General features: G+C 35.2%; 1 protein-coding gene across 2 annotated transcripts in view; it reads right to left on the minus strand.

Annotated features, from left to right (window-relative positions):
• Nucleotides 1–5,373: 5,373 nt before the first annotated feature.
• Nucleotides 5,374–25,139, minus strand: part of LOC126966731 (luciferin 4-monooxygenase-like) — a 59,309-nt gene continuing 39,543 nt past the window's right edge. For both annotated transcript variants that reach the window (XM_050811009.1, XM_050811000.1), the window contains exons 4-12: nucleotides 20,567–20,765; nucleotides 19,879–20,001; nucleotides 17,547–17,721; nucleotides 15,719–15,853; nucleotides 13,419–13,544; nucleotides 12,078–12,161; nucleotides 9,499–9,645; nucleotides 8,224–8,389; nucleotides 5,374–6,494 (exon numbers count right to left, since the gene is read on the minus strand). In XM_050811009.1, the coding sequence (XP_050666966.1) occupies nucleotides 6,358–6,494; nucleotides 8,224–8,389; nucleotides 9,499–9,645; nucleotides 12,078–12,161; nucleotides 13,419–13,544; nucleotides 15,719–15,853; nucleotides 17,547–17,721; nucleotides 19,879–20,001; nucleotides 20,567–20,765 (1,292 nt within the window). In that variant the 3' untranslated portion in view covers nucleotides 5,374–6,357. The remainder of the gene's footprint in view (nucleotides 6,495–8,223; nucleotides 8,390–9,498; nucleotides 9,646–12,077; nucleotides 12,162–13,418; nucleotides 13,545–15,718; nucleotides 15,854–17,546; nucleotides 17,722–19,878; nucleotides 20,002–20,566; nucleotides 20,766–25,139) is intronic.

A 25,139-nucleotide genomic window follows, 5' to 3' on the forward strand; every position in this document is an offset into this window, starting at 1 on the left:
TCAAGTGACAAATGACAATTGACAGGTTTTTTGAAAATTGAAATTTTGAAGTCTAGTTGCGAAGACTTATCTAACGACTTATTTAACGCAGGTACGTTCGTCGTTCATACTTCATAACCGAGTGCGACCGATCACCGAACATTCAGTTGTGGGATATTGGGACTCGCTCGTTCCAGACTTCAGTAGCCCTAACAAAACGAAAATAAGATCGAAGCGACCTATTAGTATTATGTCAGCAAGTATTTCGTATTCTTCTAACACATATTGACGGTTCAGTTGATGAAGTTACGTTCCGACTTAGGGAAATCGTATAATAATTATCGTAGCAAAGACAGAACGTCAGATGTTTTTCTAGCTGAAATCTCAAATCAGTACAATAATTATTATTGTAATCACTAATTTACATAATATTGAGTTTAACTTTGCTAGTGTGATTTTGGTGTATGTAACGGACTTAACGGTATAATGTTTTCTAGTTCTTTTGATTTTGGAAATTGCTAGGTCCATTGACAGTCTATTAATTATAGTAAATAATTTTTAAAACATAAAATATGGTACAAATGATATGAATACTAGAAATCCAAATAAACTACCACTTCTAGGCTAAGTAAACTCAACAAATAATTTATCGGCAATAGCGTTTATTTTTTATAAGCTTTTGTTATTTTGACAGATTTGCTAAAGGTATTTTGAATACAATACGTTAGATGTTCTGGCCATATTGCCGTTCTCTGTTGCTATTACGCGTAAGCCGCGATATAAAAGTCTAATTATGTAACACGGAATAGTTAAAAAAGAAGAAATCCGCCTCGTGATATTAGCAAGTGAAGCACCTTTATGCTAGTGTGTGTGTTACGGGGTATACCAGTTACACAATTTTTTCTCCCTTAAATAATCATATATCCACAAATACTTTTATAGTATTGTTTTTAAATTTTTGCACTACGCACGACGGGATTTTTAAAATATTTTATTGCGACGCATACTGATCTGTCACTGATGATGGCAAATCTCATAATGGCGGCCGATCGGCTTGTATTAGTGTAAGTGTATGCATGGGGCTATATATTTACACGTTTACCGGCTTGTTTTGGTGCCTCACTGTTATGTAAGATGACACGGAGTCCTTATTTTGTTACTCGTCCGTGTTATGTAATAATTAAATCTATTTCTAGTACATGTTACTTACGACATCCAACAGAATTATTAATAAATAGTGGTGGTGGTTAATGTTAGTGGTGGTTAATAAATAATTAATTAATTAGTGGTGGTTTATTTATACTGTTTATTGGAGATCTATCCCAGAAATGAGAGCCAATGATGTTTGCGGCTTTTTCTTTCTGGCACATAATGGTGAAGCCACGTTTCATCCATGGTTATAAATTGAAATAAGAAATGTTCAGGATTTTGTTATAACATTTCCTTAGATCATGAAAGTTTTGTCTCATTTGTTGAAGTGAAGTTCTCATGCATGCGGAACGTCAGATTTTAGCGTTGTACGAGATCGTCAGATTTAGTACCGTTACACGATATATACAGGTATACAGAGCGGCATACCCCACCTCAGCGTACGTGGCCTTCTGTCTCGCTTTCTTTTTTTATGGAAGAGGAGGACAAACTGATCGCCCACATTCTCTTGCAACACCTGAGGATTCACAGGAGCGTTGCCGGCGTTTAAAGAAAGTTTACGCGCTTTTTTCTTTCATGCCAGTGTACGTGGCTGGCGTCGCTTTCTATTTTTTTCTCTACTCTATGCATCCACACCAGTCACTTTTGAATATCCGTTCCGATCAGCTACTTTACCCTTTCTGATACGGATTATAAATAATCCGTATCAATTCAGCTATCACGTATTTTTTTTCATTATTTTTTAATGCTAGGTTCCTACTCTTTTATTTTACATGACGAAAGTGTTCAAACTTCAAGGCATTGATAATTTCGACAGCTCCGTCTTCAACACTCGTAGCTCAGCGTTTGTTTACTGCAGATGCTGGAGACCCGGCTTCGATAACCACACGATGTAACCAGTGCAAGGAATATTTTGGTTTTGTAAAATTAAAGGAACTGGAAAATGTTATAATGGAAATGAATAGATTAGAGCTTGATATCCTTGGAATAAGTAAATTAAGATGGAAAGGGAATGGTATAGTAACTTCAGAAAATGCTACAGTCTACTATTCGGGTAGCAATGATAATCAACATCATAGAAATGGTGTTGCAGTAATTATAAAAGACGCTCTACGATCGTAGGCTGAAAGAAAATTCCTTACAGTAGATCTACTGTAAGGAATTTTCTTCCCATTTCGGACCGGGTAATGTTATTACAACTTGAAGCTAAGCCGTTTAACATCAACATAATCCAAGTTTATGCACCTACTGCAGACAAAACGACGATATGAATGAGGAATTTTACGATGACATAGAAACAGCCCTCAAAATAACTAAAAAACATGATACAACAATAATTACGGGTGATTTTGACTCCAAAATCGGACAAGGTCCAGTACCCGATGTTGTTGGTACTTTTGGGCTTAGGGTTCGAAACGATCAAGGAGAAAGGTTGGTGCAGTTCTGCCAGGAGCGTGAGTTTGTCATCACTAATACATTATTTAAGTTACCACCTAGAAGACACAAGTGAAAAGATCTTGACGTCGACGCCACGAACGAAGAAAAAGAAATGGATTACTGACGAAATATTGGATTTAATGGATAAAAGAGGTGAAAATAAAACGAACAAAGAAAAGTATGACACAATAAAACGTTTAATACGGAAAAAAATAAGACAGGCAAAAGAAACATGGTATGGTGATCTTTGTTCTAAGATAGAGAAACTGGATAGGAAGTTTGACTGTTTTAATATGCATAAGAAGATTAAAGAGCTTATATCTCCTAAACATCAAGGACGCAGACAAGTAACTCTTCTCAATAAATATGGCAATTATGCATTTTCCACCGATGACATGTTAGTAACATGGGAACAATATGTTACTGAGCTGTTTCATGACACTCGATCTGATCCTGTAGATTTCGTTTGTGATGACACGGGACCAGCCATTACGAAAAGTGAAGTCTATCATGCCATAAGAAATGCAAAAACAAGAAAAGCATGTGGTCCCGATGACATACCAGTCGAGATTATTAGAGAAATCGAAGAGTGCAATCTAGATTATCTCGTTAACCTCTTTAATGCTATCTACGACTCGGGCACGATTCCTTCTGACTGGCTCAAATCGACATTTATCACCCTACCAAAAATCAATAATCCCAAAAAATGCAGTGATTACCGCACAATTTCACTCATAAGTCACGTTTTGAAGCTCTTTTTAAAAGTACTTCATAGCAGAATTTACTCGAAATGTGAGTCTTTACTATCATATACCCAGTTTGGTTTTAGAAGCGGTTTGGGTACAAGAGATGCACTTTTCGGCTATCAGGTGCTGGTACAAAGATGCTGGGATATGGATAGAGATCTATTTGTCTGCTTCATTGACTATGAAAAGGTATTTGACCGAGTTCAATATGTCAAATTGATGGAAGTGCTCCAGAAAATTGATTTGGACTTTAATGACTGTCGATTCATCAGAAACTTATATTGGAAACAGCGTGCAAACATTAGGGTCAACGGGAATAACAGCCTCGAAATACGATGCAGAATAGAGCAAGCACGCAACGCCTTTTCAAAAATGAAAAAAGTACTTTGTGACCGGAACCTAAACATCTCTCTTCGTATACGCATAGCGCGGTGCTATGTCTTTTCTGTACTCCTATACGGCGTAGAAGCTTGGACGCTGACAGAAGCTATGACAAAAAAAACTGGAAGCGTTCGAGATGTGGGTGTACAGACGTATGCTGAGAATTGGACAGATCGCGTACGGGATAGCATCGTGTTAGAGAGAATGCGAAAGGCTACAGAGACACTTACGTCTATTAATGAACGAAAGTTAGAATATTTTGGACATGTGATGCAAGAAATATGAACTCCTTCAACTAATCATGCAAGGGAAAGTGGCAGGCAGGAGGAGGCCTGGCCGCAGAAGGATATCGTGGCTTAAAAACTTGCGCCAATGGTTTGGGAAGAGCACAAGATCTTTATTTAGAGCAGCTGTGTCGAAAGTTGAAATTGTCCTAATGATTGCCAACCTTCGCAAGGAGACGGCACGTTAAGAAGAAGAAAAAAATTAAAGGAAATTTTTATTGAGTTCGGGATCAAGTCGAGCAGAAAAAAAGGATAGAAAATGTTTAATCAGGATAATAATAGATAAAAGAAATTTCAAGTACAATTTAAATTTAAAGATTGTAGAGAATCATTTATATAAGCCGTACTAGGCGTGGCCTATGGAAGTTCTGACTCGAAAGTGATAAGGAAGGGAAGAAGAAGTAGTGTAAAGTGAAACAGGAGTAGAAGATAGAAGAGAACGAGTGTTCGGTGCGTGTGATCTGCTGAAGGCACCGCCACCTGAAGAGGAACAGCGGCAGACGTGAGAGTGCAAGTTCATGGAAGTGGACGCAAATAAAGGCCCGTTCCTTTAAGCTGTATATTACTTTCCAATCCCTGACCCACTCTCGTGACAATAATATAAACATTTGCATGTTTCGTGCGTCCCTACATGGCACTGTTATTTCTTTGTGCATCGGCCTCTAAGTATTCGTTCGTGTTCAATGCTATACACACTACCAGTCGAAATCTTTGTTTTTTCGGCTATAGAACATATTATTGTAAACGGAAGATCTACTAAAACAAATTTTTCAACTTTTCTGATATATTATACTAGCTGTTACCCGCGATTTCGTGCGCGTGCAATAGTTACTCTGGCAGCATTTTTTTTTAATATACTCATTTTGAAAATAATACACAATAAACTGCTGTGGTTAATAAATTTTAATGGCTACAAACTATAGAACTTTCATCCCCCCATAACCCAACACAGGTCTAAATTTTAAAAATGCTAGAAAAAATATTTATTTAATTCTTATCATGGGTCTAAATACAAAGTTTCATGGTGCTATATTCAATAATAACTAACTTTCATTCAAACTTCCACCCCCTGTTTTAACCCCGCCAAACCTTTTATTCACGATAAAAGGTTATTTACTATTTCCTTTCCCAAGTTCTTGTCTATCTGTGTGCTAAACTTCATTAAAATCGGTTCAGTGGTTTAGGCGTGAAAGCGTAACAAACAAACTTGTATTCACATTTATTTATTAATATTATATAAGTAGGGATATATCACTACAATCGTAGTATAAAACAATATTATAATGTTTAATAACAAATTTATTGAATATTGTTTACGAATATCTAAATAACTAACTATAAAAATAACAATTGAAACAAACAACTCTAACAATAAGTTTATATTAGTGGAGCTCGTCTTTTGATTAGTTTTAAAAATATGTATGTAATGTACTATTATCACAGATTTACTATGCCCTGCTGTTTATTTGCAATCTTTGAAAACAGACATCAAAGAAGATGTAAATACTAACCACGGAGTGTTTTTTTCTCATTCTGACTTAGGTCAATAGAAGAAGACAGAGTGAGAATTATTAGCAATGCTTTAAGTTAGCAGACTATTATGAATAAGGGGGTATGTAAAAAGAGGCGGGACTGCCTAAGTAAAAATTAAAATTTACTTTAGTATTAAACATGCAGTCATTTGACATAAGTTTAAAATAGCAGTAATTACAGTAACGCGATTGGCGACGAAGTATAATCCGTCTAAGTTTGAAAGCGAACAGTTGCTTAAAACGTAGTGAATTTCGGCTATCTCCGTTTTTTACAGGATTATAGCTGTCACCTGTCAAAGTATCAATGACTACACGTTTCATACAGTCGAGTGAATCGCTTTTTTCTTAGCGAGTTTCGCGAGGTTGTCAGACATAGGTACTCTACTTACGACCGTTTTCAATAACGTATTTCTTGCTGTGTATATATGCTATCACCGTTTAATGACAAGATCTTATCTATACATAGTTATGTCATGTTATATAGTTATGTCGATAGGTTATTGAAATGTAGTACGCGTAAAAGGATGGATTTGTGTACCTCTAGTTAGTTAAACGAAGGATAGACAACATTTATTGACAACGGCCGTTAGATCATTTATACGTCTAGATAGACTAAGGCAGCTGTGAAAACTTGGAATAAAATTGGATTTAGAACTAACCTCTACTCACGCACACTATCATAAAGTGTCATACAAATCGCGAGTGTAAGACGTAGCTTGTCACGCACACAAAATTATATATTATTAATAATATTCCTGGCCTGTTTTTATCGGTTATCTAACAGTAAGAGACTCCATCTAGACATATTAATTGTCTGAGGTAGGTACTCTACTTGTTGTTCAAGGAAAGTTAGCAACCCTGACTGCCGCATGATTTTAACACAATTTCTTTTAATTTTCTTCTGTGAACTTTTGTAGACGCTGTCATTGGTATTTCGTTCATAAATAGTACTCCACCTCTCAACTGCTTGGATTCGGATAAATTCTCTGAAAATAATAAAAGTTAGGTAAGTAAGGTTTTAACATAATAAATAAATAAGTAGGCACTATTTCATATACTTAATCAATTTTCTAATGGAATGACCCTGGTGGCTTGGGCACGGGGAAGGGCGCTGGTGTGGGGCGCAACTTGTTTCGATACTCTGGCTCCTTCTCATGTCCAAGTTTCTTCAGTTTGAGCTGGGGCTGCTGCTTTGACTGCCGAAGACAGCAAACGTCGCAAATATGTCGATACATCTTTCTGCCGTTTGGTGTCGAGAGACTTGGCCCGTGGCGCCGGAGAGAATGTTCAAAGTACTATCTTCTCGCCTCAATAGGGCTACTGGAAACGACCAAGCGCTGGCAACTATTTCGGTCAACGGGTCAGCCAAGTTATCCAGCGGAAATGTTGCCAGTATTCGTGGAACACTTCCCCATATCGAAAGTTTTAATTTAATGTAATAATAATATAGTAAATTTAGTTATCAAGTGCCAAAGAATTGCTTAACAAAAGAGAAGAAAATCGATTGTGTGACATATGTACATAGATACCACTATAGCCATAGTTTTTTATATAAAAAAATGCAACATCAAATATAAAAAAAAATATCAATTTAAATCATTAAAGATCTTTTGATTTATAATAACGTGTAAACACTGGTTATTTATCAATATTAAAACAACAATCGTCGGTCCAAATTTAAATGCGAGAAGAAAAAAATTTTTTTTCAGTTTCAGTTGGAAATTCGTTTCGAACAATACTTAAGGTCGTTCTTTAATATTTCCATAATATTTATTAAAAACATTATCAAATGTTAATAAAACGAAAATACAAACTACAAACTACACCTTAAAGGCCGGCAACGCTCCTGTGATTCCTCTGGTGTTGCAAGAGAATGTGGGCGGTGGTGATCACTTAACACCAGGTGACCCGTACGCTCGTATCCTCCCATTCTATAAAAAAAATAAAGAATGTAACAGTTTAGTACCAATTAACAACATTAAGTAACAAGACATTTTGTAATTTTGTCTAATTAAAGTTCGTGCAAGAAGTGATTCGAAGTCGAATTTTTTTTCTTAATATGTAAATTATTAATGTTGATTGATAATGTTGAATTGATAATGTTGTTACTGCTATATTATAATTATTTAGGGAGATATGTGTTAGATAATAAAATATTGTATACGTGAATATGACGCCGTTTATTAATATTAGTCATAGGGATTGACCAATAACAAAATACTACACACTTCACTAACTCACTAACACATCTGTAAAACTGGCACACATTTTAAATTTGGTCTCGCCGTAATCAAAAGAGTATTTTATTTACCAGTGGGAGGCTCCTTTGCATACCTGTGGGAGGCTCCTTTGCACAGGAAGCCAGCTAGATTATGGGTACCACAACGGCGCCTATTTCTGCCGTGAAGCAGTAATGTGTAAGCATACTGTGTTTCGGTCTGAAGGGCGCCGGAGCTAGTGAAATTACTGGGCAAATGAGGCTTAACATCTTATGTCTCAAGGTGACGAGCGCAATTGTAGTGCCGCTCAGAATTTTAGGGTTTTTGAGAATCCTGAGCGGCACTGCATTGTAATGGGCATGGCGTATCAATTACCATCGATCGATCGTCTTGCTCGTCTCGTCCCTTATTATCATATAAAAAAAATGTCTAATATGCTACAATACTATGTTTATGGTTTATACATATAAATTGTTTACATAAAACAAATTTATACCTTGAACCAAGTTAATGATTTCATTATCATTGACGTCATAGCCTGGGCGTCGAACCACACATGCAACAGGCAGCTCACCACATTCAGGATCTGGTAGGCCCGTCACCGCCACATCTAATACGGCCGGGTGCTTTCTAATCACATTCTCCAGTTCGACAGGTGAAATCTTTTAAACAAAAGCAAAACCTTGAGTTTTGTTAAAAGGTTTCTTTTCTGAACGAATTAAACACAGACCGCATTTTTTTTTAAATTAAATTGATCACAAACGTACATGGATTCCCTTTACAGTCTTGTTAAAAAAAGACATAACGATGTAAGGGTTGTGAAAGAGTTTCCGCAGTTAGATATATTTGAATACGCAATATTTACGCGTCGTTACACGTCCGCCGATTCGATATGTATTATATTTCTGAACCCCAATCACTACTTAGGTACTAGGTAGTGGTTTAAAGGATTTTTTTTAATGAAAATAAGGGACGAGACGAGCAGGACGTTCAGCTGATGCTAATTGATATGCCTTGCCCATAACAAGGCAGTGCCGCTCAGGATTCTTGAAATACCCAAAAGTTCTGAGCGGCACTATAATTATTGCGCTCGTCACCTTGAGACATAAGATGTTAAGTCTCATTTGCTCAGTAATTTTACTAGCTACGGCGCCCTTCAGACCGAAACACAATAATGCTTACACATTACTGCTTCACGGCAGAAATAGGCGCCGTTATGTGACCATAATCCAAACGTTAAAAATAATAGGGTTCATAAAATTGACTGAAAAAAAACTGTATTTTTATTTGTATTATTTGTATCTATACAAATACTGGTTAAAAAAAGGTTAGCGTGAATTGAATTTGTATTTTTTCAATATTGCTTTTAAATATAGTATAATGTCCATAATATTTTCGTTATTGGGCTCTTTAAGATTATATATTCCGCTGGACAAACGCATCAAATAATAAATAGTTGTATCACACAGAACAGTTTAGAGTGATTATCTCTTTACTGACGTCTATTTTCGTCAAAAGCCACGAAGGGATTGCTTTCTCTTTAAAAAACTGTCATTAAAAATTACATTTTTACTCTGTAGTGCACTTAATCAAGACTAAGACTATCGAATAATCTGTTCATATCATTCGATGCAAAAACTCAAAAACATTAAGTTTTCGTCGCGAATCGAGTACATGCATCAGACTTAACGTGCCTATGTCAATTCTAGTACTTTCCTTCTTATCTGCATTACAACTATATTAATTAAAATAAATTTAGAAATGGTTTTACCTGATAGCTTTTATATTTCAGCAATAGTTTTAACCTTTCGCAAAAGAAAAAATTCCAATTCTCATCTCTATAAAACATGTCTCCTGTTTTAAACCATCCATCTTCCGTAAAAGCCTCCGCCGTCGCTGTAATGTTTTTGTAATATCCCTGCAAGTTTACCAAGAACATAAACCTACTTATTATGACAATGTAGATATATCAAAATCAAAAATCAAATCAAAATCACTTTATTTATATAGGTCACGGAAATGTCAAAAAAAAATGTTTTTCTAATTGAATTTACGAGAAGAAGTTGCAAGAAACTCATTAGCAACTCTTTAAAATAAAAATTTACATTTTCATCGTTTTGCAAATCATTACAATTACAGTATATTATGTAAAGTGATGCAACAAAAATACTCAAACGTCAAATAGTCAATGTCAAAATCAAATACACGAGTAAGTCAAAAAGTAAATGTATTTTAATACGAAGTATGTACAGTAAATGTATATAAAATATCATACCACTTTCGTGTTAGAATGTCTTGTAATTATAGTATGTATGTATTTTGATACAGTAATATACAAATAAAATTTGAAAAACAAAATTTTATGAATGATTCGGGACTCGAACCCACTACTTCCTACGTTCCGTGCCAGCTGCTCTAACCAACTGAGCTAACCGTTCGAGTGTCGTATCGTCATAAAACCTTGTATGCTTTGTTCAACTCTCAGTATAATAATATATTATGATATCGTGTGTGTCTCTTTTATGCACAGTCATGAAGAGAGTGGCAAAACATTTAATAATTCATTACGTATTCAGAATTCAGATATCTTCTGGAAAAAGAGTACAATAAGCCTGATGACTGATTTTGCAAAACTATTCGATTATGTTAGGAAGTGGTCACTGTTGATAAATTATCCAATTTACGAAGAAAATAAAATTTTTTAATAGCACAAAGGCTTACCAACCTGTGTCATGGCGACTGTATTTGTTTACATAATATCTCTACCACCTGATTAGTAAAATGAATCCATAAACTATGTGATTCATTCCTATAGTCATCATAAAACTATTATGGTTCAGTTAATATATGTACTACTATACCACGGTATAAAACGAATAACTTTTATGAGGAGACTACATGGTGCCTACCAATTAATATACAGGTGTCACAAAATTCAACGTCAAGTCCAAATGGGACAATAGGACAAATGGTAAACATCATCAGAAAAATCCATCCCATGTTCTTTGGAAATAATTCATTAAACCAAAAAGTATATTACCTCCATTTTTAAAATTTTTTGTCCATTTGAAATATGTCACCGTAACCCTAAGTAACATATGTTGAATCATAGTTCTTTCAGGAAAATATCGAGGGATAAACAGGGTTTGTTGCATAACTTTACATGTTATGTTGAAATTGAAATGATTTGTAAAACAATGAAAATGTAAATCTGGATTTAAAAGAGTGGCAATGAGTTTCTTGCTACTTCTTCTCATTAACCGATTACGAAGTAGCGGTAGATTCAACAAGAAATATTTTTTTTGACATTCATAAGTGTCATTTCCTTGATCTACATGAATAAAGTGATTTTGATTTGATTTGATTTGAAACACTGCACGCGTTGTACGTGACACGTACGGTAAGTGATCACATCTGCCCATATTGTCTTGTCGGTGTTGCAATAATCATTGGAGTCCATGTACGCATAGACAACATAAATAAAGAGAGCAGAGAGAGTATGAGGAGAGAACTTTTCATAAATTAGGTAAAAAATGAAAATGAAAAATGAAAAATATTTATTTCAGTAACAAAAATGATACAAATATAATAGTGGATGTGACCTCCTATTAAGTGAGAAACACCTGTGCCAGAAGGCCACGCTCTTCCATATCAATTAAAATTAACCGTACCAAAAACTAGGGATCAGAAATTAAGTTTAAAAATATACTGTAACAAAAGAAAAATATTATAGAAACAGGATGTCTGTGTGTTTGTGTGTGTGGGTGAGTGTGGTGTGTGTCATTGTTACTTTTCGTAAAACACTACTTATTGTACTATCAAGAAGGTATACCTAAAATTTACTCCGTGTAGTTAAATAGCTCTTCCATAAAAGTAAAGGTAAGGTAAAATATTAATGAGAAAAAAAAAAAAAAAAATAATTTTATAAATACTCCAATAACAACGGCAAATTCAATTATGGCTTTAAGCACAACATCCTGAAATAATGGCAGAACATTAACTATTACCAGTGGCAGCATCCTTTGCACAGGATCCTGGCTAGATTATGGGTACCACAACGGCGCCTATTTCTGCCGTGAAGCAGTAATGTGTAAATTATTACTGTGTTTCGGTCTGAAGGGCGAGTCTAGTGAAATTACTGGGCATGAGACTTAACATCTTATGTCTCCAGGTGACAAGCGCAATGCATTGTAATGGGCAGGGCGTATCAATTACCATCAGCTGAACGTCCTGCTCGTATCGTCCCTTATTTTCGTAAAAAACATTTCTTGCCTTTTTATTTATACATGCTACACATTATACAGATACAGATTATTAGAATATAATATTATAAATTTAATAATATTTTACCTTAAAAATGCCCGGCCCTTTTAGACAAAGTTCACCTCGTACATTCGGTTCCTCTATTTCATCCTGTGTTTCAATGTCAAGTAACTAAAAATATATTACAATTAATAATAGTGAAGTCAATAACTTTAGATATCCTCAAAGTACTCTTGTAAAAATAATGTTTGGTAGGAAATTCCGTAAGAAGCGATATAAAAAATGTGTTTGAAAACCCCACAAGAAACGAAGTTGATTAGGATGTGTATTGAACTCCGAGTATTAAATTATATGGATATTCTGATTGCTCACTCCAGCTGTAAATTGAACACTTAATATGTATGTTGTTTTATTCTTAATTTATTCAATATTAATTCTTTTTAAATTCTTCAATACTAATTCTTAAAGATTGAAAGAATAAAATAAAAATTTAAAATTTTCGGAAACTATTCAAATATGTGTATAATTAATTGGTTTAAAATAATGAATAAAATTAGTGGTCTATTTTGGCTCCGACGCACGGCTAGAGTGTTGTTCCATTCGAGCGATTATTATGGTATATACAGGATGTCCCAAAGTTATGGGACATGAAGGGAAAGTACCTGTGTCCGATAACTTTGGGACATCCTGTATACATACTAGTGCATGCGACAGACGTTGTCCTGTACACACGTCTTTAAATTTGAAAAATCGGTCCATAAGAGGAGTTCACTAACATACACATGAGCAAGAGAATTATATTATATGGACGGAGTTGAGAATCTAAACCAAATCGGTCCAGCCGTTTAGGAGGTAGTTCAGTTATATATATAGTTATAAATATATATATCTTCTTACATATAAATTTCTCGTATCACAATGTTCGTTCCCGTACTCCTCCGAAACGGCTTGACCGATTCTCATGAAATTTTGTAAGCATATTGAATAGGTCTGAGAATCAGCCAACATCTATTTTTCATACCCCTAAATGTTAAGTCCCTAAATGGTCCACACGAAATTTTTTTTGACATTTTTTTTTAATTTGTTTGATTATGAGTTAGCATTAAAAAAAATACAACTTCAAATTTTCACCCATCTACGATCAACAGTTACTTTTGTATCGCGATTTTAATATCGGCAATACAACGTTTGCTGGGTCAGCTAGTATATATATTTATTTATTTTGTTCGTCTGTTGTATATATATATATTAAGATAAGTATTTATGCAGCGCGACCATCTTAAATTTCAACATCGTTCCCAAATTCGTTTTCTACCACCCCGAGAGAACACTCCTGAAATAATTAAGGTACATATCATATGCACATAAATAGTCTCACTAGATAAACGGGCTTGTCTTTTGTTGTTGTGCGTTTAAGTTTTAACTCACCTTGTATTGTAAACATCCCATTGGCCTCCCGCACGATCCTGGTGGAGAAAAATCCGGAGTGAAGCAGATTCCCGTTAGCTCACTCATTCCAAAAACGTTGTACACATCTGTATTTGGGCTAACGCTCTGTTGGCATAAATAAATAATTATATAACATCGTTCTTTATCAAAAAAAAGATTAAATAAAAAAAAAATAATTAAAAAAAATAATTTACATATCTATAATTACACAAATACTAACGACCGTTTCCAATATTCATTCTATCTCTTACTTGAGATAAAAATCGTAACTATCGTTGACTTTTCTGTCCCAATAAACTTATCGACGGTAACTCACCTTATCAATCACCTCCTGTCAATGGGGGACGTATAGCTTACCAGCGATAGAAGTTTGTGCGTCACTTATAAGGCGATAAGAATGACTTATCGGGTATATTAGGGCAGCTTCAGATTATTGACAACTAATTACTGGCAGTAGAAGGTACTAATTTATCTCTATCTGTAGATAGTATATTGTGAACGGCCGTAAGTGTCTAGGTTTTTCGTCATTAACAATAATCAATCTATTAAAATATGTGAGTTATTCAAGCGTAAGAATTAATGTTATTTTTGAAAAATCATTGATTGATATGATATGATTATTCCATCCATTACTTCCTATAAAAATAAGAATAAGACTATAAAGCAAATCATAATAATTTAGATTAGGTATGTTGGTTAAGGTTAGGTTGTGACTGATGATCTAGACGATAAGTAAATAGGAAAAGAGATTATATTCTCTTATATTATGTCTAACACTTTCATAAATCATAGGCTTAGGTTAAGGATTGGTCTCCGCTGCGCTCCAACTAGATACCGAGGGCGTAGTTGCAAAGTGGGACAACTAATACTTCGCCCAAGTGGGCGTACTCGCGCCAGTCTCAACAATGTGTGACATCTTTGCTAATAATAATGAATATAGACACTGGGATCACATATCATCAGTAAGTATTTTGTATTTATATAATTTCAATGTAAAATAACATGAACCGTATGTTACAAAATTTGAAAGATGCCATTGAGCGTCAATATGCCACACACACAAAAGCATCTAATAGTTGCCGTAATAAAAAAAATATTGCTCATAGGTAGTGGGGTCTCTAGTTGGAGCGCAGTGGACACCAATCGTTAATCTAAGAATTAAGAATTATCTGATTACTTTCTTTATTTAAATTTATATATTTTTATATCAAAATATAATTTTAAATCTCTTTTGAACGTAACAAAATCTAGCACGCACTCTGAAATATATGCGTCAGACTTGAGAAGAACGGGTGCAAGAAACTCAGTAGAAACTTTTAAGCCATTTATACTATAGTACCTTTACCAAATAAACTTTTTTTAATAATTCTTTTTAATTTTGAAACACACTTCTTTTGTTCATTTTCTGGGATCATTGCCCTACTAAATCGGCTTTACTGACTTGTAGGCATAACAAGTTTGTTTTTTGCTAGTCTAATCATTATGTAATCACTAATTCTAGAAAATTCGCTAGTAGTATCTAAATAACATTATCAGGAATATATTGAGTAACAACAGTTAGTATGTTTTTTGTGTCTTTAAATTGTTCTCTTAATAATTCTTGAGAACCTAGTTCATTAATTGCGTGAATAGTGCTCTTCTGTAGCTTAAATGTAGTAGTAGTTTTATTATGGACTACATTTACTACAACACTTATTTATAACACTAAAACAGACGCGCCATTTTCACGTCAGTCAATTGTCAAATTTTCGTTGCAGAGCTAAATCGAACGAATCCATTAATATGGGGCTCCATTGTAAATTTAAGTATTGCGTTGGTAACTTTGTTTCTTTTCACTTTAAATAGAGGTGTAGTATCATCTGCTAACAATATCTAAGTTGTTTTATACAATGTAGATCTTAAATGTAAATAAGTAAGAGGAACGGTTCAAGAATAGACCCTTGGTGTGAACTGTGGTTCACAGTTCAGTATTGGGTGTATTAAAATGATCGAGCGTAATTTCCGACCTTAAGAGGATTGACTACCAAAAAAATCGATACAAAAGCAACAAATGTGCTTTTATGAAAAAAAAAAGCATTTTAAAGTTTAATATCTCCATAACGGTTACGTTTCGGAGACCATACTAAAGAACACAAATCCATCAGAAATGACTTAAAAAATAACGTTCTTTAACATTCTGTAAGACTTTCCCTTTAAACCTGTATATTTCGGAACCAAAAGAAATCGATATATACATATATCCCTAGAAATAGGGAAAAATAACTTAAATGTGAAATTACCTTTAATTTAGTTATAAGTTCAACTGGAACCGCGCTGCCTCCAAGCATAATCAACTCGAAACTCGCAAAGTCACACAGGTCTTTGTGACCAAGAAGCGCAGTCAAGAAAGTTGGACTTAGTACGGTGTAGGTTGGCTAAATAACATCAAACAATATTAATAATTATTAGTAATTAGCTTCCAAGTCGTAATTGTGTGGTAAGTACAAATAAGGCATCACTTTGTTCTGTCGCTAAAAACCTACAACATTATCTCAACGTTTAGTCGCTAAAGATATGCAAGGCTTCTCAAAAAACCTTACTTATAGGATGTGAAGTATAGCAATAGCACAGCTGTTAAGTATTTATTTGTTTTAAAAGTAAAAAAGTACTAATTTGATCATAAATTTCGAAATGTGGCATGAGAACATCAAACTGATTGCGTGTACATACAAGTACCTATTCGCAATGGAATGAATCAATACGACCGTAAATGGCGCGGGAAGGAGGAAACGCGGCCTGTCTCCTTCATTACCGCACTGCATCGTTGATCTGTCTAGAGACCGTGTTGAGTCGCAATTTATAATTTTACACTTACTACATATGCTAGCTACTCAATGTGCTTTTTGACTTTGTGAAAATCTAGCGTCATAATTAGTTATTTGATTATAATTTTAAAGTATGACCAATATTACGTAAGAATTATTTCAGAGCACGAAAATAATTAATTCACATCATAATCATCAGCCGGAAGACGTCCACTGCTGGACAACAGCCTCCACGACGATCCGTCCTGCGCTGCTGTCATCCAACGTATTTCGGCGATCTTGACCAGATCGTCAGTCCATCTAGTGGGGGGCCTACCAACACTGCGTTAAGTACATGGTCGCCATTCGAGGACTTTTCTGCCCCACCGGCAATGTGTCCATCGAACTATGTGCCCTGCCCATTGCCATTTCAGTTAAGCAATCATTCATCATTCGTCAGTAATAAAAAAATTGAAAATAGTATTAGTATACAAGTTTAATTTGTACCAAAAAATTATGCACGATGCGGGATTCAAACCCGCCTCTCGGGTTCAGCGCTCTTACCAACTAAGCCATTTGGGTTTGGAAACAACGTAAACGTTGAAGCGGCTAGTTTTTTCTAGGCTAGGCCTTTCCTCTGGCCATTGCAAGCTGAATCTGCCTCTAGACAAAATTCGCGAAATTCTTCAGCAGCTTGTACCGATTCTGCTATGAATCTACCAAACACCCTTAACATATTCTACTGATGTGTGAGACTAGGATTAGAGTGGGATGCCTCTCACGCGCTTAAGAGTACATACCCCCCCCCCCCCAAACCCACTGAGGATAGGCCTCTAAAAAGTAATGGGTGTTAGGAAAATAATGACATCCGGTTCCTAAGTAACTCCTGATATATAACAAACTTACATTCATATGTGTAATATAAAGATACCAAATCAAAAAAGTATGAAATAGGGAGATACCTATAGACAACAGACGCTTTAGTATCTGATTGGCTGATCTAGTAGCAACTGTAACTCTCGCGCCGGTTAAACTTGAATCAACCAATCATCGGGCACCCGCTTATTCGCACCTACGCCAGGCGGAGTAATAGCGGAGTCCCCCAGCAATAATGGCTCTACTCGGAACCTCATCAGGTATGTCCGTCTATTGTTATACCATAACTAATTTTCATTTTTAATATTATATTTTTTCCTACGCTCGCGCTAATACAATACTTACAGAGAGCAACAGGATTTCAGTGAAAAAATGATTAGGGACCCATGTTTCATATACTTCTCTCCATTAACACGACTTAAAAAGTAAACTTTAATGATTAACCAACCTTGTATGTATCTATGAGATTGCAGGCGTGCTCCGCTGTGAGAGGTAAAGATGTTTGGAGACGTGTATAGCTTAGTATTGGTGACGCAATACAATGAATCAACGCTGTCAACCATTGAAGAGGAGAACAGATGAACGCCATTCTTGTTGGATTAGGAAAATTCATATAGCTTGCCCTGTCAAAAAATATTGTTTTTATGACAATAAGACGAGACGAGCAGGACGTACAGCTGATATTAAATGATACGCTCTGCCCATTTTTGTAATTCTCTCGCTCAGGATTCTTGAAAATCCCAAAAATTCTGAGAGGCACTACAATTGCCCTCGACACCTTGAGACATAAGATGTTAAGTCTCATTAGCCAAACAATAAGTTAGATATCTTTTATTTGTCCAAAGTTTTTGTTTTATTAAATTGGAGGACAAACGAGCGTACGGGTCACCTGGTGTTAAGTGATCACCGCTGCCCATATTCTCTTGCAACACCAGAGGAATCACAAGAGCGTTGCCGGACTTTAAGGAAGGTGTACGCGCTATTTTTGAAGGTAACCATGTCGTATCGTCCCGGAAACACCGCACAAGGAAGCTCATTCCACAGCTTCGTACTACAAGGAAGAAAGCTCCTGGAAAACCGCACTGTGGAGGACCGCCACACATCCAGATGGTGGGGATGATATCCTAACTTGTGGCGTGTAGAAGGTGGAATTCAGCGGCAGGAATCAGGTTAAACAGCTCTTCGGAACACTCCCCGTGATAAATGCGGTAGAAGACACACAATGAAGCGACGTCTCTACGCAACGCCAAGTGATCCAGCCGTTCGCAGAGCACTGGGTCCCGACAATTCGAGCTGCTCTGCGTTGCACGCGGTCAAATGGATCGAGCTGATACTAGGGTGCGCCAGACCAGAGATGACAGCAATACTCCATGTGTGCCCGGACCTGCGCTTTGTAGAGCGCTAGAATGTGGGCCGGCTTGAAGTACTGCCGTGCTCTATTAATGACGCCCAGCTTCTTCGAAGCCAATTTGGCTTTGCCTTCTAGATGGCCACGAAATTGGCAATCGCTCGAGACCCAGTATTCCGATACTAGGCGAGGCTTTAAGGAAAGTGTCGAAGAGCGGTGATACGACAAATGGGGTATTTTTTGTGGTAAACGCGCAAACTTGAGTCTTCTGGGGGTTAAATTGGACAAGGTTCAATTTACCCCATTCCGCGACCTTCTCGAGAGTAGACTCGATAGAAGACACAAGTTTCTCCCGGCACTGGTCGACGATTGTCCAAAGTACAGCTAAAAACGAAATAAGAAATATTCATCTACTAAAATAATTATCCATACACACACACATACAATATACACCCTCACACACTCAAAACACACCCTTACATATACGCACACACATAATATGTAACACTTATTTCTGTTTAGTTTTATAAGTAGCTTAGTATAGTAATTGTAAATTTGTTACCTTATGTTGGTTAATATATCACAAATGTTAATTCTTTTGTTTAATACCTATTATATACTGTACTCAGTTTTGGCCTTATTCTTCTACTTTATATATTAATGATGTATACAAATTATGACGCTGTAGATTACATGAAAATAAAATAAAAACAATATACAATAACATATATAAATGCTTGCACACCTATACTTCATGTCACCAGAAATACAACCAATTATTTTGTACCGCATCCTAAGGATACATTATCCTATGACATTTTCTTCTAAATCAAAACTATTTATGGCCCCTGGGAATAAAAAGAAAGAAATAGAATAGGGCGTCTTAGTACTGTGAGTATCATAAATTGTAGGCGACAGTTAAAATACATGTTAACACGTATACACACACTCACGCACGCACATACACACACACACACACACTCACACACACTCACAAACACACTCACACACACACACGCACACACTTATTCTATTATTGAGAATTTTTTTGAAAACTGCGGCGCGTAATTAAATTTGTATAGAAGTACTTAACCTTTCGCTCTGCCCTAGAATAACTATTTGTCATTACATAAAAATATTTAAAGTTATATTTGTAAAGCGTCCGCGACAGTACTCATGCGCAGATATCCCCTCCATATTTCATTCAGCGCCTATACTACTTGTACTATTATTTATTCTTTGCCATGCCCAACATTTTAGTAATCTTTTGTCATGTATAACAAGATTAGTGCCGACGCCCGTCTGACTTGGGCCATCTACGATCTGATAGCAAGCAATCGTTGTCACACATATTCCAATGTAACAACAGATAACTTACATGAGCATGACGTGACTCAATTTTCTGCTTTAAAACAAAAATTGCTCCACTTACCAGATATAGGGTAAAGTGATAGCGAAGTTCTTATGGGTTGTTTCCGCGGCCTTTGGCAACCCTGTCGTGCCACTGGTAGCTATTAATAAGGCACTTGTAGTTTCAGGATTGAATTCTGTAGCTCTAAAAGTAAATATTCTTGATCAGTGAATAGTATACTTAACAACAAAAGTTTACAGATACTTCAAGACATCTTGGCGCGCGGCACTGTGAGCGTATGTGACGCGGCAGTTTTGGACTCACTAGCTGTGCCGTTGTTTAACAAAAGCAAATAAAAGTTTCACTTTAATAAATAACAACATTTACACTAAACATTGACAAAAACAAACAAAATAGCGTGGAGCACTGGCACAAATGAGTAACACACTACACGATCAGCTGCTGCAAACTATAGGCGCCTCCCGACCGTCGCGCGACATGCAATACATAGACGAAAAAGTTTGAGACGATGTAATAAAAGTCACGCCCCAAGATAAATTGCAGTATATGTACAGACTTTTACTTAAAGATCTTTTGCTAGTTTGCTATGTATTTTGTTCTCCTTTAGAAATGTGTTTGCAATGTTTTTATTTCGTGCAAGTATTGCTAATTGGCAAATAATCAAAATCCATTAATGTGGATTCAAACTTATAATAATTAATAGACTATGACAAATTTTAGTCGTCTACTAAAATCATAATTTACTTACCTAAAATTTTCAATTGATATGGTTTCTTCGCAGATCGCCAGAAACTCATTGAAGGATAGCAAGTAATCGCCTTTGTCGAAAGTAATTATTTGTGAATTCAGTTCAATATTGTTTAGAGCCAGTTGAATGTCAGGCGCTTTCTCACTTTGACAGAAAATAAGTTTTGGTGTACAGACTCCTAAAGTCCCTTCGAGCTCACCTAAAATACCAAAAATTATACAGGAGTTAAAAATATATATTGGGTATGTTCCGATATGCACTGCGAGCACTGCACAGTGCTATCACTGTAGAAAAATTTATTCCGTTATGGACTGGCAGTATACTGCCGCAGTACCCTAGGGAAATATATGACGTCATAAATCGCCGCCATATTCTACTGTGAGCACTGGCGTTTTCGAGGAAAGGTACTCGCAGTACTTTGATCACGTGAGCAGTCAAAACCACTCGAGTGCCTAAAATATTTTTAATTTAACAGTACGCCAACAAAAGTTTTTTTTATGAACTAGAAAACTTTAATACACTAATTTGAATGCTACGTCAAAAAATGCGGCTGACAGTAAACGGGATTCCGTTTTAAATAGTAACCAGTATAACTGGCTATAAAGGAACGGCGTCAAAGGTGACGTCAATTTAGTATACTGTGAACAGTATACTAAATTGACGTCACACTGTACAGTGGTCGCAGTGCATATCGGAACACACCCATAATTTATACGTCATATAAATATTAACAACAAATAAACTACTATTTTATATAACATTTTGAAGTAGGTGCTAACAAAAAATAGAAACCTGAAATATGTAAAATAGATAATTTAAAAATTATTTAGTATAGAGACTATCTACATTGCTCAATCAATTCTTGTTTTTGATTGAAGTCACTAAAGTAACTTTGGGCCGTTTTCCTTAGTAATGCTTTAATGTAATCAACTACATTTAACAACATTTAACATTTACATAAAAAATGCGGCTGACAGTAAACGGGATTCCGTTTTAAATAGTAACCAGTATAACTGGCTATAAAGGAACGGTGTCAAAGGTGACGTCAATTTAGTATACTGTGAACAGTATACTAAATTGACGTCACACTGTACAGTGGTCGCAGTGCATATCGGAACACACCCATAATTTATACGTCATATAAATATTAACAACAAATAAACTACTATTTTATATAACATTTTGAAGTAGGTGCTAACAAAAAATAGAAACCTGAAATATGTAAAATAGATAATTTAAAAATTATTTAGTATAGAGACTATCTACATTGCTCAATCAATTTTTGTTTTTGATTGAAGTCACTAAAGTAACTTTGGGCCGTTTTCCTTAGTAATGCTTTAATGTAATCAACTACATTTAACAACATTTAACATTTACATAAAAAATGCGGCTGACAGTAAACGGGATTCCGTTTTAAATAGTAACCAGTATAACTGGCTATAAAGGAACGGTGTCAAAGGTGACGTCAATTTAGTATACTGTGAACAGTATACTAAATTGACGTCACACTGTACAGTGGTCGCAGTGCATATCGGAACACACCCATAATTTATACGTCATATAAATATTAACAACAAATAAACTACTATTTTATATAACATTTTGAAGTAGGTGCTAACAAAAAATAGAAACCTGAAATATGTAAAATAGATAATTTATAAATTATTTAGTATAGAGACTATCTACATTGCTCAATCAATTTTTGTTTTTGATTGAAGTCACTAAAGTAACTTTGGGCCGTTTTCCTTAGTAATGCTTTAATGTAATCAACTAATTGATATCTAATTGAATCTGCCTTTGTTTCCTAGTAGGTCCCAAAAACAAATATAGACTGTTGACCGCGGAGTTGCAAGAACCAAATTTGCCATTGTTTACTAGTAGGTCCCAGGTTGATCGTACACTACCGTATTAATAACTGTAAATTGTTCGTACAGTACCCGTATTAATGATTGTAAATTGTTCGTACAGTACCCGTATTAATAATTGTAAATTGTTCGTACAGTACCCGTATTAATAATTGTAAATTGTTCGTACAGTACCCGTATTAATAATTGTAAATTGTTCGTACAGTACCCGTATTAATAATTGTAAATTGTTCGTACAGTACCCGTATTAATAATTGTAAATTGTTCGTACAGTACCCGTATTAATGATTGTAAATTGTTCGTACAGTACCCGTATTAATGATTGTAAATTGTTCGTACAGTACCCGTATTAATAATTGTAAATTGTTCGTACAGTACCCGTATTAATAATTGTAAATTGTTTGTACAGTACCCGTATTAATAATTGTAAATTTTTCGTACAGTACCCGTATTAATGATTGTAAATTGTTCGTACAGTACCCGTATTAATAATTGTAAATTGTTCGTAAAATACCCGTATTAATAATTGTAAATTGTTCGTACAGTACCCGTTTTAATAATTTATAATTATTCGTACAGTACCCGTATTAAAAAAAGTGTGTGCGTGTAATCTTTACGCGCGATTGAAGTAAAAATTAATAATAATTAACTTTAGGAATAATGTTAATTATTCCGACGCATTAATATATTACATTAAATAAAGCCGTGTTACCAACTAAGAACTCACGTATTACTGAAGAGCTAGGAGCATTGTTAAATTTTTTGGTATTTGTTTTCTAGGAAAAGCTGACGATATCACTTCATCTTTTGAGCAAAGTTGGCATTTTCTCTACCTAAAAAAAATGGCTTTAGTAATCTCTGGTACTACTGGTCCGATTTGAATGATTCTTTCAGTGTTGGGTAGTCCATTTATCGAGGAAGGCTATAGGCTATGTTTTTTTTTTTCAAAATTAGGGACCCGTAATAAAATTGCTATTTTGTAACACAAGGTGTAAAATCGAAAACCTATTTTTGCGTGCGCTGCAAAAACTATTGACAATAGAACAAAATGATGTACAATATATATATATAGGCAATATTTTATTACTTATAAAACTATCGCGTGAATTATACTTTATATGGCAAAACAACGTTTGCCGGGTCAGCTAGTATATAATATAATTAATATTATTTTATCAAGTGAGATTTTATATATTTTACAAATAATGGTAATATAATGTTATATTTTGATATTATTATTCATTAGAATATAAACACTCACACTTTACCTACAGATCAGGTTATTATCAGGTTCCAGATTCTCTCTTTTATTCTTATTTATTGATGAAAGAGTAAAAGGTTCCTGGGATTCCGTCATTTTATCTAATTGATTATTATTTTCATTGTACATTCCATTTATAATTCAGTTCATTGACCATACGCACATTTTAAAATTTTCGATCATTAATAAAATAATTGATAATAAGAAATTAATGGTTATATTATTATTAGCATATATAAATATGACGTTGCTACTGAATATTAACAAATATGGCTGTTTGGGCTCGAACCCTCTGCCTATCCTAATAATGGAAACGAAAAACAAAAACCATGAACAAATTAACAAATGTCAGAAAATTTCTGAAAACTTATATATTATTTATTGCAATAGTAGTAATAAATAAACAATAAAACACTTGTCGATTTATAAGAAATATTACTGAGCAATTTGAAATATTTTTAAAAGCATTAAATATTTCGGCTGAAAAAAATATTTCAATTGACTTTTGTACTGAGCGTTACTTCCATTAGAAAAAAAATCTGAGTTACCCCCATGTCGCGCCTAAAGAAGTTTTACTTCAATAATTATAAATTGTTCGTACGGTAACCGTATTTATAGGTCCTTACATATGAAATTGGCGTTTTGTATGGGAGGAACAAAAAGTCGAATATTTTTAAAAATAATATATTTAATTAATCAAAGTATGAACCACTGTTTTCTATGCACTTTTGCCATCTCATAGGTAGTTCATTGATCCCTTTACTAAAAAAACCAGTCAGACGGGAATCAATAAAATCTGTGAAGGCGATTTGGACTGCCCCATCAGAGTTAAATTTTTTCCCTTGCAAGAAGTTGTCCAAATTTCGAAAAAAATGGTAATCTGTTGGAGCAAGGTCCGGGGAGTACGGAGGATGTCTTAGACATTCCAATTGAAGCTCTTCTAATTTGGTAGCCGTCTGTTGTGCAGTGTGTGGTCTAGCGTTGTCGTGAAGTAGCAGTGGCGTGAAGCGATTGACCAGCCTAGGTTGTTTAACCGCTAGCTTTTCCATCATGGTTTGCAATTGCTGACAATAGACATCAGCCGTAATAGTCTGGCCAGATTTGAGAAAACTGCAATGAACAATACCGGCACTAGTCCACCAAACGCTTACAAGTAACTTTTTTGGGGTTAATTTTCGCTTGGGGCAGGATTTGGCTGGCTGGCCAGGATCCAACCATTGCGCTGAGCACTTCCGATTATCGTAAATAATCCATTTTTCGTCACAGGTTCGGTTTAAAATACCTTCATTATTGTGCCGGTTCAGTAATGTAACGCAGCAGTCGACGCGCGTTTGCTGGTTTGCTTCAGTCAATTCGTGAGGTACCCACCTTTCAAGCTTTTTAATCTTCCCAGTTTGCTTCAAGTGAATTAAAACAGTTTTATCACTAACACCGCAGCCTGCAGCTA

The sequence above is a fragment of the Leptidea sinapis genome, chromosome 1, assembly GCF_905404315.1.
Source record: "Leptidea sinapis chromosome 1, ilLepSina1.1, whole genome shotgun sequence".
Taxonomy (NCBI): domain Eukaryota; kingdom Metazoa; phylum Arthropoda; class Insecta; order Lepidoptera; family Pieridae; genus Leptidea; species Leptidea sinapis.